The 12,260-nt window shown below is 51.7% G+C and overlaps 1 protein-coding gene across 2 annotated transcripts in view; it reads left to right on the forward strand.

Moving 5' to 3' along the window:
- PDE2A (phosphodiesterase 2A) overlaps positions 1-12,260 on the forward strand; it is a 65,400-nt gene that overhangs the window by 29,565 nt on the left and 23,575 nt on the right. For both annotated transcript variants that reach the window (XM_023510464.1, XM_023510500.1), the window contains 2 exons: positions 4,055-4,144; positions 7,597-7,685. In XM_023510464.1, coding sequence (XP_023366232.1) covers positions 4,055-4,144; positions 7,597-7,685 — 179 coding nt within the window. The remainder of the gene's footprint in view (positions 1-4,054; positions 4,145-7,596; positions 7,686-12,260) is intronic.

Consider the following 12,260-nt stretch of genomic DNA (forward strand, 5'->3'; position numbering starts at 1 on the left):
TTTTTTTTTTTTTTTTTGCAGTTTTTGGCTGGGGCCAGGTTTGAACCCGCCACCTCTGGTATATGGGGCCAGTGCCCTACTCCTTTGAGCCATGGGCGCCACCCAAGACCCATTTTTATTAATGAGTCTCAGAAGAGAAAAGGAGCCTGCTAAGGCCACACACAACTTTTGTAGTCAATCTGGGATAGGACTGGACATCACTGCTCTTTTCTACACATTACAAATTCTCCCCTGGAGTCTGAGTTATAGCTTATGCTGACATTTATAATAATGTTTGTTCCATTTAAGGCAGGAAATGTGAACTTCAACCCTGAACCTGAGCCTTGTGTATGTATATGTGTGTGTCCAAGTGCATACTTGTGTGTGCATTGGATACGTGGCTGCAATTTTATCTGTGTGTGGATGTTTGCGTGAGGGCGTGTGCACGTGTGAGCAGAAGTGTGTACATGGCAACATGTGTGTGTGTGGCACTTGTAGATGGGCATGCAAGCAGATATGGCTGTGTCTGTGTTTTTCTTTTCCTCTTTCTTTTAAGATTCCTTTAAAAATTCAAGCCCCTGACTTAAGCCTGGGCTTCCATCTGTGCCTCTAATTCTGGATTCTCCCCCATTCTCCATTTTCAGCTCCTCCCCTTTGATTCTCTCCTCTTTTCCCTAAGGCAGCAACTCCGCCCTCTGGGCCCACACCTCTTGGGTTTTGGAATTTAAATTTTCTTCCCTGTGTTGATGCAATGGAGGTGAGGTTTCTTTGAGAGCTGGGGAAGATTCCAGGTGGCATTTGAGCAAACCTTGAAGTCCTCTTTATATGCCAGTCAGAAGTGGCCCTTCCCAGCTGTAGTCCTACACCCAACACTCCCAGTCCTGGGGCAGGCTGAGCAAGGCCAGGAGGTGGGTGGACAGAAGGATGCCAGGCTGTGAGCCTTGGGCTTCATCAGCCACATCTGCATCCTGCCCACTCTGGCACAAATGTGAAGCCCTCGCTCTGCTGCTGCCCCAACTCATCCCAATTTTCCTATCCCACTCCCCCCACTGCCATTATCCTGCCCTTGGCCTGAAAAAATCACAGAAAACAATCAGTCAGAACAAAGGCAGACAGGCACCCACCAATTCCAGTAAAGGACAGTTCAGGGCATCCCCCAATCAAAGTAAAGGGCAGGTGGAGGAGCCCACCAATCAGAACAAAGGACAGACTGTTCTTTCTAAGCCCCCTGGAGCAGGAGCTGGGGGTTGGGTGCTGAGCAGGAGCCAGACAGGGGCTAGAAATCTAGAGATTTAGGTTCTGGATCTGGCTCTGCCCTGACTGGTAGGCTGACCACAGGTGGGTCATTAGTTCTTTTTAAGCCTCAGTTTCCTCATCTGTCAAATGGGGAGACTTAGCAGTCCGAAGCCCATAGCTTTGAAGATTTTCTTCCCCCATATCAGGTTCACTCCATCAACTGGGCCCCTCTTCCTCAACTCTCCAGCACATGCCAGACTCCAAGGAGGGCAGGGTCTGTCAGGGGTCAGCTTGTTGACTCCCCTGCCTGGAGTCAGCACCACCTTCTTCACCCTGCTCTTGGAGCCTCAATCTGGGGAGCTTGGGTCTAGAGGACTTTATCTTGGGACTGTTTTAGGGCATTTCTTCTCCTTTTTAGTCTTTAGAATTGATCTTGAAAGGCTACAGCAGCCTACATGCATACTGTGTATGCAGGTGTTACTCACGCCTTTGCCCTCTGAGTCTATAAGAAAGTAGCTGTACTGGTGAGAACCTGTGTGTGTGTGTGTGTGTGTGTGTGTGTCTGAAGGCATGCTGAGGTGTCTGCGAGATTATGGGGGTCTGTGGCTGTGTGGCACTGAGTGTGTGTGAACTGTGATGAGGACCACCTAAGGGTCAAAGGATAGCAATTATGTTGTCTGGAATCAGACAGCTTCCTATGTCTGAAGGCATGGTACCTTGTGACCATGATGTATCTTCATCCTTGAGCAGTGGGAGAGATTAAAGGAAGACTGGGGGGCGGAGTGGGGAAAGCAAGGCCAGTGAGCATTTGGGGAGAAAGCCCATTGCTGCCCTGCTTCTCCTGGGAGCATAGGTTTGAGTTGGAAGGGGGAGGAAACTGCATCCAAGAAGATCCAACAGTGACATTTGGAACTGAAGTCTGAACCCCAGGTTCACTTAAACCCCAGTACAGAACTCCCCTCTGCAGCTTTTCTGAACAATGGACATTTAGCCCATTCTTGCACACCTTCAGAGATGGGGGGCTCACTTCCTCCCTCTCTCCTGATGGCCTCTGCCTTTGTAGCATGACTCTGCTTGGAGGAAGGCCTTCCATCCTACTGACCAACACCGGCCTCTATGAAATCTTATGGTCCCCAGGTGTCCATGGAGTCACAGAGCTCAGTCCCCTCACCCCAGAGGATCACAGAAATTGGAGTTGGAGACTGAAAGCCCTGGGTCTGCTTTGCTTTAGATGAGGCATCCCTAGGTTATTTTGTCTTAGTCGGGCAGGGGACTTGGTTTCCAATTCCTTCCTTACATGGGTCACCTCCTGTGGATGGATCTCATCTTATCCTCACCTGGGACACAATGAAGTGGGGATGGTCTGAGGGAGTTATTTGGTTTAACAGACCTCTATTAATACAGCCTCCAGTTTCAGCATTTTAATCTCTTACCAGCCATGGTTACACTGTGGGTTCATGCTGAGTTGGTGGTCCTCTAGGACCCTCAACCTCATGTTATTTTCACAAGAATGGAGGTCAAACCAGTCTCCTTCATCTTGTAATTAATCACTTTGCTTTTTGAACACAAACCCAACCATCCACAGGGAAGACATCTGAAAGGATTTCCAAGGGCTGTGGGGAGGGCATGGCTGAATGGATGGTGTGAGTCACGATCCTGCCTTGGCCCTGGATCCCCTGTTCTGTTACCTTTCTCTTTGATCCCTGTGGTTCTGGCCAAGTTAATGGAGTGAGAAGCAGAGACTTTTGTTGTCTCCATTCAAGCTCTGCAAGGACAAGGCCTGTTCCTGGGATGGGAGGTTTGGGGAGCAATCAAGGCTGACTTCTCTTTTCCATCCTGTGGTTGCCACGGCTGGACCAACTCTTTTCACACCTTATGGCTCGTACACCCACAAGACTCTTGCTACTTTCCACCCAGCCCCTCACAAGACTGGAAACAAGCCTGGGTTAGACCACTGTCTTCTGGAGAGAGTGAGCAGGACCCAGCTTCAGCAAACATTCAGAGCACCCCTTCTGTGCTGGGTACTCTGTGAGGCACTTTTATTTATTTCATTTTTTTTTTTTTTTTGGAGACAGTCTCAAGCTGTTGCCCTGGGTAGAGTACTGTGGTGTCACAGCTCACAGCAACCTCAAACTCTTGGGCTTAAGAGATTCTCTTGCCTCAACCTCCCAAGTAGCTGGGACTACAGGCACCCACCACAACACCCAGCTATTTTTTTGGCCTGGGCTGGGTTCGAACTTGCCAGCTCCAGTGTATGTGGCTGGCGCCCTAGCCACCTGAGCTACAGGCACCGAGCCTGTGAGGCACTTTTAGTGTTCAGTTTCATTTTTATTTTCATTTTAGAGCTCTATTTCATTTTGTCTTCATGTCAGCTTGTGGGGGCAATAGCCGCAGTTACCCCTAATTTACAGATGTGAGACACAGGCTCGATAGCTCAACCAGGACACATATTGCTAATATATGGTGGGGCAAGTATTCAAATTTGTTTTTATTTTGTTTGTTTGCTTGCTTTGTTTTGTTTTAATGTGGAAGCTTTTGAGCTTTCCCTACTATGCCCAAGTTGTCCTTGACTAAAGGATAAGAGATCCAGCGCCCAGTTCAGGCTTGACCTCTTGACTCACCATGAGGCCCTTGCTAAGTCCTTGGCCCTTCTCTGAGCCTTAGTTTCCCCATCTATAAAATGAGAGGACTCAGACATTCTATGACCTTAAAGACTGTTTGATTCTGAGATCCTAAGATCCCAGGATTCAAGTGTCTGAGAGCCTCAGGCTCTGATCTAAGCAGAGGGAACTTCTGGCCTGTTTGACAACACCCCTCACTGCCCTTTCCTCTCTTCCAGGATGCTTTGCTGAGCCTGGGCTCTGTCATCGACATTGCAGGCCTGAGACGAGCTGTCAAGGAGGCCCTGTCAGCTGTGCTCCCCAGAGTGGTAGGTGCCTTACACCCAACCTTGACCAGCTCTGTGCTGTACTTTACCCAGGGTAGGAGGGAGGAAGAGGCAGGGCCTCTGCCCAGAGGACTCTCATGGGAAAGTGAAGGGTCTGGGGAGTGTTCTGAGAGGGCTTTCTGGAGGAGTTGGCCTGAAGCTAAGCGACAAAGAATGAATTTACACAGGAATCCTCCAATGTCTAAGCCTGAGGGACCTTAGAGGTTAATTGGAAGAACTGTGTCTCAGAAAATGGAAAAGATTCACCTAGGATAACAGTTATCACATAGTGCAGTCAGGTGGGTTTTGGAATATGTGCAGCAGGAGAGGTTGAGGGTAGACATGCAGAAGAACTTACTGGAAGCCAGGACTGGGAGGTGCTACCATAGCCCTCAGACTTGATGAATAGATTGGTTTAAAATGCCCTGGGTTAAAGTGCCCTACCTGGAGATAGGATACTGGAAAAGTGGCCTCTAGCAATGTTTCAGCTTATTTCCATCCCATCCCAATACCGTGGATGGGGTTGCAGGGTTAGGGCAGGTAGAGAGTGGTAACCATGGTTGCCTGGGCCTAGAGTGCCATGTTGGGGGAATCGTACACCACTTTTGCTTCCCTAGGCCACTCCCCAACCTGGCTTCCATGGCCAGTGTTCCTCCCTTAGGCAGGAGGGTAGATAAACTGATCTTCAAGGCCCAAAGCAGCAGTTGTCTCAGTTATGCCAAATAGAGGGAAGCTAGACTTTTGGAGCCTGGGGAAGGCGATCTGATCTAGCCTAGGGGGCACAGAAGACTTCCTGGAAGAGGAGATGCCCACATTGAGTCCTGGTGGCCATGAATGTCCTCTTTCCTGCTCTAAACACCAGCCAAAGGCAGTCTCTGCTTTAGGAAATAGGGCCAGCTCAGAAGGCAGCCTCCCCACCCTACCAGAGCCCATTGTCCCTGAATCTGCTTGATGGATGAGCAAACCGGAGGCTCAGAAAGGAAGGGCGCTCCCCCAAGGTCACACAGCATGACAGGGACAAATGGGACTTGGCACCTAGGCACCCCCTTTCCCTCTCCTTGGTTCTGCCTTCCCAAAACCTCCTAGAAGTTCAGAGCCCAGAAGGAGAGCTAATGAGTGAGCTTTATTGAGCGTGAAATTGGTAGGAAGTGGGTGGTGTATTGGTGCCCCAAAATAAATCCTCCCAGAGAGGGATGGGACTGAGGCAACATCTGGCCTGGTCTAGAGGCACATCTGGAAAGGGAGGGTGGGGGAAGCTGGCAAGTCAGTTTCCTCAGGGCTTCCTGGAGTGGCCATTGAGGCAGCCCTGGGAGCAAGAGGAGGAACTGACTGACTGCTTGTTTGCACAGGCAGGGTGCCCTGGTCCGTGTGCCAGTACGGATGCATCGGATTAATTGTCTCCTCAAAGCTGGGGGCTGGGATGACAGCTGCAGTCCTGGTTCCTGGCCCACCCAAGACCTGCAGGCTCTTGGGAAACCCTGATCGTGGGGAGCCCTGTCTTAATTTTGTGGAAGGCTCAGCCCCCAGTGAGGTTAAGGTAGCTGAGGTCAGCTTTGCCCCCAGGGAGGGGTTGGGAGGTGGGGAGGGGTCCCCCCTCTTCAGAGAGGAATGCTGCTGGCACCTGGCTTCCTCATCAGCACCCATTGTGGCAGGCAGCCCCAAATGCAGATGGTGCTGTTGTGTCTGAAATGGTTCCCTCCTTCTCTCCAATAAACTCAGCTAATTTTAACTCAGAGGACTGAGAGTGAGGGGGTGGGAGATACACGGACATCCGGAAGTGAAGTGAGGATCTGTCCCCCTCTGACCCAACAGTGATGGATTAACCACCCCTCTCTCTGCCTGGGCAGGACTCTCTCTGTGACCCTGGATGGTCTCTTAACCTCTTATGGCTAAATACCTCAGGCCCCTCCCAGGCTGCTGGAAGAGTCAGATGACAAGAAGGAGGCTGGATATAGCAGGGGAGTGGGCGGCCTCCTTCCCACTGAATTCTTTAACCCTGAGTTCTCTGCCTAGATGCCTGGACTCCCCTGGAGGACAAGGGGGCTCCAAGCCAGACAAGAGGGTGTCTGCCCTGCTCACTCTCCTCAGGCACTATCATCCCCACCCCACTGCTACCATTGAACCTGACTCAGTGTCTCTGGAAATGGTGGCCAAGCCATCTCCTGGGTATTGGGAGGAGGTAGGGGCTGGCTAGGGACAGACAAGGGCATCAAGATTGGCTGGCAGGATTATAGAGTCACAGAAGAAAACTGCTTCTGCTGAGAAGGATTCCACGCTCACTGAGGATGGACCTATAACACTGAGCTCCCCTGTCGCCCCCTCTGGAAGCCCTCCCAGATACTCCTTATACCCTTAGCAGAAGGGAGAGCCTTCCTCCACCCTCCCACAGAGAAAACTGCAGAGTTACCCTACAGGCCTGTGCCTAAAGGGGGCTGGTGAAGGAGGCCTAAGGGGTACTGTTCTGTTGGGAAGGAATGTGAATTTTTGCCTGTAGGTCATTGAGGGCGACTACTTTTGCCAAAACTTGGCCTGAAACTGAGGCCCAAGACTACTTTAGGCTCTTGGGGAGGGCAGATTGAAGAGCTGAAGACTTAATAAGGCTGGAACAAGAGCTTTGATCTCACTCTGGGGAATGATTGGTCTAAAATATAAATCTGCTCACAACTCTCCCTTTGGCCCCACCCCCAGCTCTGTTCACAAGGCCCTTCCTGTTCAGCCAGGTGGACCCCAGCTTTCCACAACCCATGGCCCTTGCATTGTCAGTTCCTAAATGCTCCATGCTCTTTACACCTCTGGACCTACCTGCATACATGCTGTGCCCAGGAGCCAGTCTACACTGGGCCTGCTCCTTGAATGTGTTTAATTCCTACTCAATTACAGCTTAAAGGTCACTTCCTCCAGGAAGCCCTCCTCAGCCTCCACAGAGGACAGGAGCGCAGTGCCTTGCTCTGCGCTCCTGTCCTGTCAGGTCATGGGTTTGTGGTTTCTGGTGGAGTTGTAGGAGGGAAGCTTCCTGGGACCTTCTAAGCCCCTTCCCTGGTATGGCCCAGAGAAGGTGCTCAGTTATTGTTTGCTGAATGCCAGAGGCTAGAGTCAGGCTGGAAAATATTCCCTGGTAAAAAGTAATTTGTCTGCACCTTCAGCCCTTCAAACGCTTTCCCTAGCACCTTGGCTCTGGGGTAACAGGTAAAGAAAGTTGCAGGTTCCGGGATTACTGCCTGCTCAGAATTCCTTCTAATACGAGAAGGTGAAGTGCTAAGTTCATAAAGGTGTTTTGTCCCCCTGGCTGCACATATGAATAACTTGGGGAGTAAAAACAAGCAAACAAACACACAAATGCAGAGATCCACTCCCAGAGGGTCTGTGACCTTGCCATGCAGACCCCTGTGTGCAGACTGGGACTGGGCACCTGGGAGGGCCTCTCTGCAGGATCTCATAAGTGCCTTCTGTCCTAGGAGACTGTCTATACCTACCTGCTGGATGGGGAGTCCCGGCTGGTGTGTGAGGACCCCCACCATGAGCTGCCCCAGGAGGGGAAAGTCCGGTGAGCCATTCTCTGCACCCGCATTGCCTTCTGTAATGGCCAGTGTTTCTCAGGGCTGAGGCACCTTCCAAGGTCATCTGTTCTGGCCCTCCCCATCCAACCTTGACCCCAGCCTCCCTGCCAGATGGGCTTCCTTGGCCAGGTCACTGACCCCAGCATAGAAGAGCAGAAGTGATGTCTTCTCTCTGCTGGGAAATTGGGCCCAGGGAAAGTGCCAATTGGTAGGTTTTCTGCTCACAGAGTTCTTTTAAATTGCTGTGGCCTCCTTAGAGCGAGGTCTGAGAATGTTGGGGCGATGGTGTCTATCAGTTAGAATCCCAGCACACTATGAGAAGTCCCTATGAGACTGGACACAGGATGCTGGGCCTGCAGGAGCTCATGGTGCCAACCCCTGTATCTGAGAATGGGAGATCAAAGGCAGTATCCTGTTGAGGGTCCAGGGACCACACTGCCTGGGTTAAAATCCCAGCTCCCTCTTTACTAGCTGTGTAACCTCAGGCAAATTACACAGCCCCTGTGCCTCAGTTTTCTTGTTTGTGAAATAGTGATAATAATACTGCTTATCTAAAAGGATTGTTGGGAGGATTTGTTGAACATATATGCTTTTGTGAACACACAAGCATTTAAAACAGGCTGATCATTGATGAATGCTATGGTATTATCAGTAGGAAGAAATATCGGAGTCATTGACTTTAGGGTCATGGGATCGGTTCCTTGTCCCCTGATACCTCTGGGCCCATTGAATTCAGCCTCATTTTCTTTTCTTTTTCTTTTTTTTCAAATCAGCTATTTTTATTTTATTTTATTATTTATTTATTTATTTATTTTTTTTTTTGCAGTTTTGGCCGGGGCTGGGCTCGAACCCGCCACCACTGGTATATGGGGCCGGCGCCCTACTCCTTGAGCCACAGGTGCTGCCCCTTAGCCTCATTTTCTTGATGGGCAAATGCCATGAGATGTGTCCAAGGCCACATGCCAGATATGAGGCAGAACTAGGCTTGGGACACAGGTCGCCTGGCTCCTGGCCATTCAGGGGACAGTGAGAGAAAGTAGAACTTGGCAGATAAGAAATTGTTGAGGGTAAGAGAGCTGTGGAGAGGAGGCAGCTCTGAAGGGTGTGGCCATTGCCTTCTAAGCACCAAACGAAGGGCTATGGTGGGACCCAAGTAGCACTGGGTAGGGAGCTGAGGGCAGAGTGGGCACTGGTGTGGTGTTCCCAGAAGGCAGCTCTCCATCCATGAGGAGGGATTTTGAAACAGGTCAAGCAGTCCAGGGATGTGGCTTGTTCAGGTAGCAGCCAAGCCTGGGAAGCCAGTCACCTTTCCTGGAGGCCATAGAGAGATGGACTCATGGACTCATGATCCTGAGGCCCCTCCTGGCACTGGGAACCCTGGATTCGAGGATATTGGCCTCCCTGGCCCTTCCTCATGGAAGTAGCTGGGTCTTCTCCAAAAGTCCAGAGTCTTCCCACATCCTGTTCTCCCAGTGAGTTCCTTTCAACCTCTCCTGACAATTCCCCTCAAGTACTATGTGAACAAAGCCACTGACCACCCCTCTCTGGCCTCCATGTCCCATCTGAGAGGTCTTTGGGCTCTTAAAGAAAAAAAATACAGAATATCCCCTTTGCTCCTCTGAACTGGCACCTCCTATCCCTGATTCTAAAGAACTTTGCCTACTATGAGCTCAACTCCTCTGGGAAGGCTCCTTGAAGTAGCCTGGGCAGCAGCCTTCTAGCGGGAGAGAGGATATGAGGCTAAGGAGGCAGGGGGGGCATCAACAGGGTCTGCCCTGCCTCTTCTCACCTGCGCACTCAGGCCATCTGCTGCGTGGCAGAGAGGGAGGTGTCTGTGGCTCAGGCCTCTATGAGGGGGCTCAGATCCCCACAACCCTTTCAGCATCCCTTCCAAACACTTTAGACTCAGTAAGGCCTTTGGAAAAGTTACCCCAAAAAAGCAATTAAAAGTGAATGTTCAAATGCAATTATCTCAGAGCTCAGTGGAGATGGGGAGGCAAGTGCCTGCTGGCAGACAGGGGTCAGAGATTCCAGGAGGCTGAGGTGGGCTAGAGGATGTAAGGGCAAGGAGGATGAGAGGGGTGATGACAGTGGAGGCGTCCTGGGGGATATAGACATCATCGTTCATCAGGCCAGCAAGGACTGAGTGTGGAGGTTCAGGCTTGGTGCTCTTTCTGGTATCCTTGCTCTCCAGAGGCCTTGGTGTCTGCCTGGTGTCTGTTAGTGAGCCCATCACACAATTAGGGCTGAGAGGTCCCTGGGCTGGCTTCAGGAGTTCCCAGCAGGATGCAGCCTTCAGACCTAGGTATATGGAAGAAGAAAGAGTGCTGGAATAGGAGTCAGACAGACCTGGGTTCTAGCCTGGCCCCATCCCTGCCTTACTGTGTCCCTCCTGGAGAACTTACCTATTGGCTTAATGAGATAATAGGTGCTAAGTGCTTATCACAGTGCCCAGGCACACAGTAGGAGCTCAGTGATTGCTAGTTGCACTCTCAAGTCTTAACCTATGATTAGCATTGGCTGATCTTCAGAAAATCACTTTTCCTCTGGACTCAGTCTCTTTTTCTGTGAAATAGATCAGTGGGGTTGAGTGCGGGGTTCTTCCAAGGGTGACCTCTGTGGCTCTGGTCCCATCAAGAGGTAGAGGTACCTGCCTGCAGGCTGAAGTGAAGCCTGAGGCTCTGGCAGTGCTGAGGGAGGGGGGCATTCCTCCAGGAAACCCTAGATGGCTGGCAGGCTGGCAAACAGCAGCAGGTGTGACGTGGTGGATGGATCATAAAGACAGATAAGGCCCATAGGGAAGGTGTAGAGCACAGGCTTCGGGGGGTGGGGGAAAAGCAAGGTGGAGATGGATCAGGCAGGAGTGATGAGGCCTCTGCCCCGGGCACTGTGCAGGCTTTCAGGTGTCCAGCTTTGTGCTCCAGTGGCTTCCTCCCTTCTGTGCTTGCTGTGCTATTTGCTCCCCTGCTCCCCCTCCATCTCAGCCAGCTTCATTCTACTTATCCTTCATGGTCCAGCCAGAAGCCCTCTTCAGGAAGCCTGCACCACAGCTCCCCGGCATGGAGGATGATCCAAGTTTCAGAAAATGTGTCTGGGCCATAGTACCCCCTGCCCCCAGAGATGGATCTTTCCACAAGAATAACCTTGGACTGGGGAGGTGGGAGACCTGGGATCTGGACAACATGACTGCTGTTGCAAGCCCCTGCACTTGCTCTGAGCCTCCATCAACTCTTTTCTGGACATTCTCATGTTGAGGGCTGGAGAGGCTTTGAATTCTAAGTGCTGGAGAGGAGAGATTCCTGGAAGGCTGCCTGGACCAGGGTTTTCTTGGAGGCTTTGCTTGCCTTTTACTGGTACCCTGCCACCCCATCTCCCAGCCTACTTCAGCCCCCACCCTGCCACCTCCTCTTCTCCTGCCATCTTAAAGCCTCTGATTACGTGCTGCTGAGTGCAGTGAAAATCTCAGCCTTTCAGCTGCAACTGAGGCACCGCCCCCCCCACCCCCCCCACCCCACCCCCCCACCCCGCCGCCAGCCAGGCTGCTTGTCTCCCTCCATTACCACTGGGGATTCCACACAACACCCTGAGGAATTTCTTCCTTAGAGCAGACCTGATCTCCTTTCACTATGGACTCTGGCTGTCCCTCCGATTTGTCTTGGAGAACACAGGGAATATAATCCATTCCCATCCCTGACTCTCACATTCTGGGGGATAGGGAGAAGTGAAGGTCAGAAAGGAAGGGGCTGAGGCTCAGTGAAGTAGAGGGTTCAGTGAGGGGTGGAGCTTAGGGAAGGACTTGGGCCCTCAGTTAGGGCTGGGACTTGGTGAAGAAAGGGCTTGGGAAAGGGGGAAGGGGCCCTGCTGAAGTGGATAATCAGAGAAGGATGCAGGGCCTCAGAGAGGTGGAAGGGGGCCTGGGTACTCAGCTCTTTCCAGGCCACTGACCCTACCAACAGAGAGCCTTTCCTTCTTTTTCCATTAAACAAATAGTTGTTAAAGGCACGGAACTGTCATAAAATCCACGCCCGTTCCTTTCTCCACTCTGTGCCCATCTGTCTTTATCTTCAGTGGGGCAGACCATGACCACCCAGGCACCCAGGGCTGAGTCATTAGCCCTCAGCCTTGACAGCTGGCTCTGGGGTACGGAGTCCCCCCCAATCCTAGCATCAGCCCCAAAGGTGGGGCAGAGGGTGGGGAATGAGGAAGAGAGGAACTGGAGAGGAGGCAGGGAGGTGATATGAGTTGAGAAGAGAGCCATTGGGGGTCTGAGCAGTAAACACAGCCCCCCCCCCAACATGGATGGTGGAGACTCAGCCTTGAGACTGCCTACTTTGTAATCTGCGGACATCTCTGAAGCCTTTGGCAGTGTGGCAGTTCTGGGAAGGGTAGGGCTGAGGAAAGGGATGGCCATGGGAGTAGGTTGAGGTGAACACGGCTTGGCACATCCCTGCCCTGGGCTGTGGGACCTAACAGTGCCAGGGGAGGACAGGTTGCAGAGCAAGGTACCAAGACTTCCTGAGGACTGATGATGTTTAGAGGTCCTGGTACAGGGTGATCTGCCC

The sequence above is a fragment of the Otolemur garnettii genome, unplaced genomic scaffold (genome assembly GCF_000181295.1).
Source record: "Otolemur garnettii isolate 467f Iridium unplaced genomic scaffold, OtoGar3 scaffold00001, whole genome shotgun sequence".
Classification (NCBI taxonomy): Eukaryota; Metazoa; Chordata; class Mammalia; order Primates; family Galagidae; genus Otolemur; species Otolemur garnettii.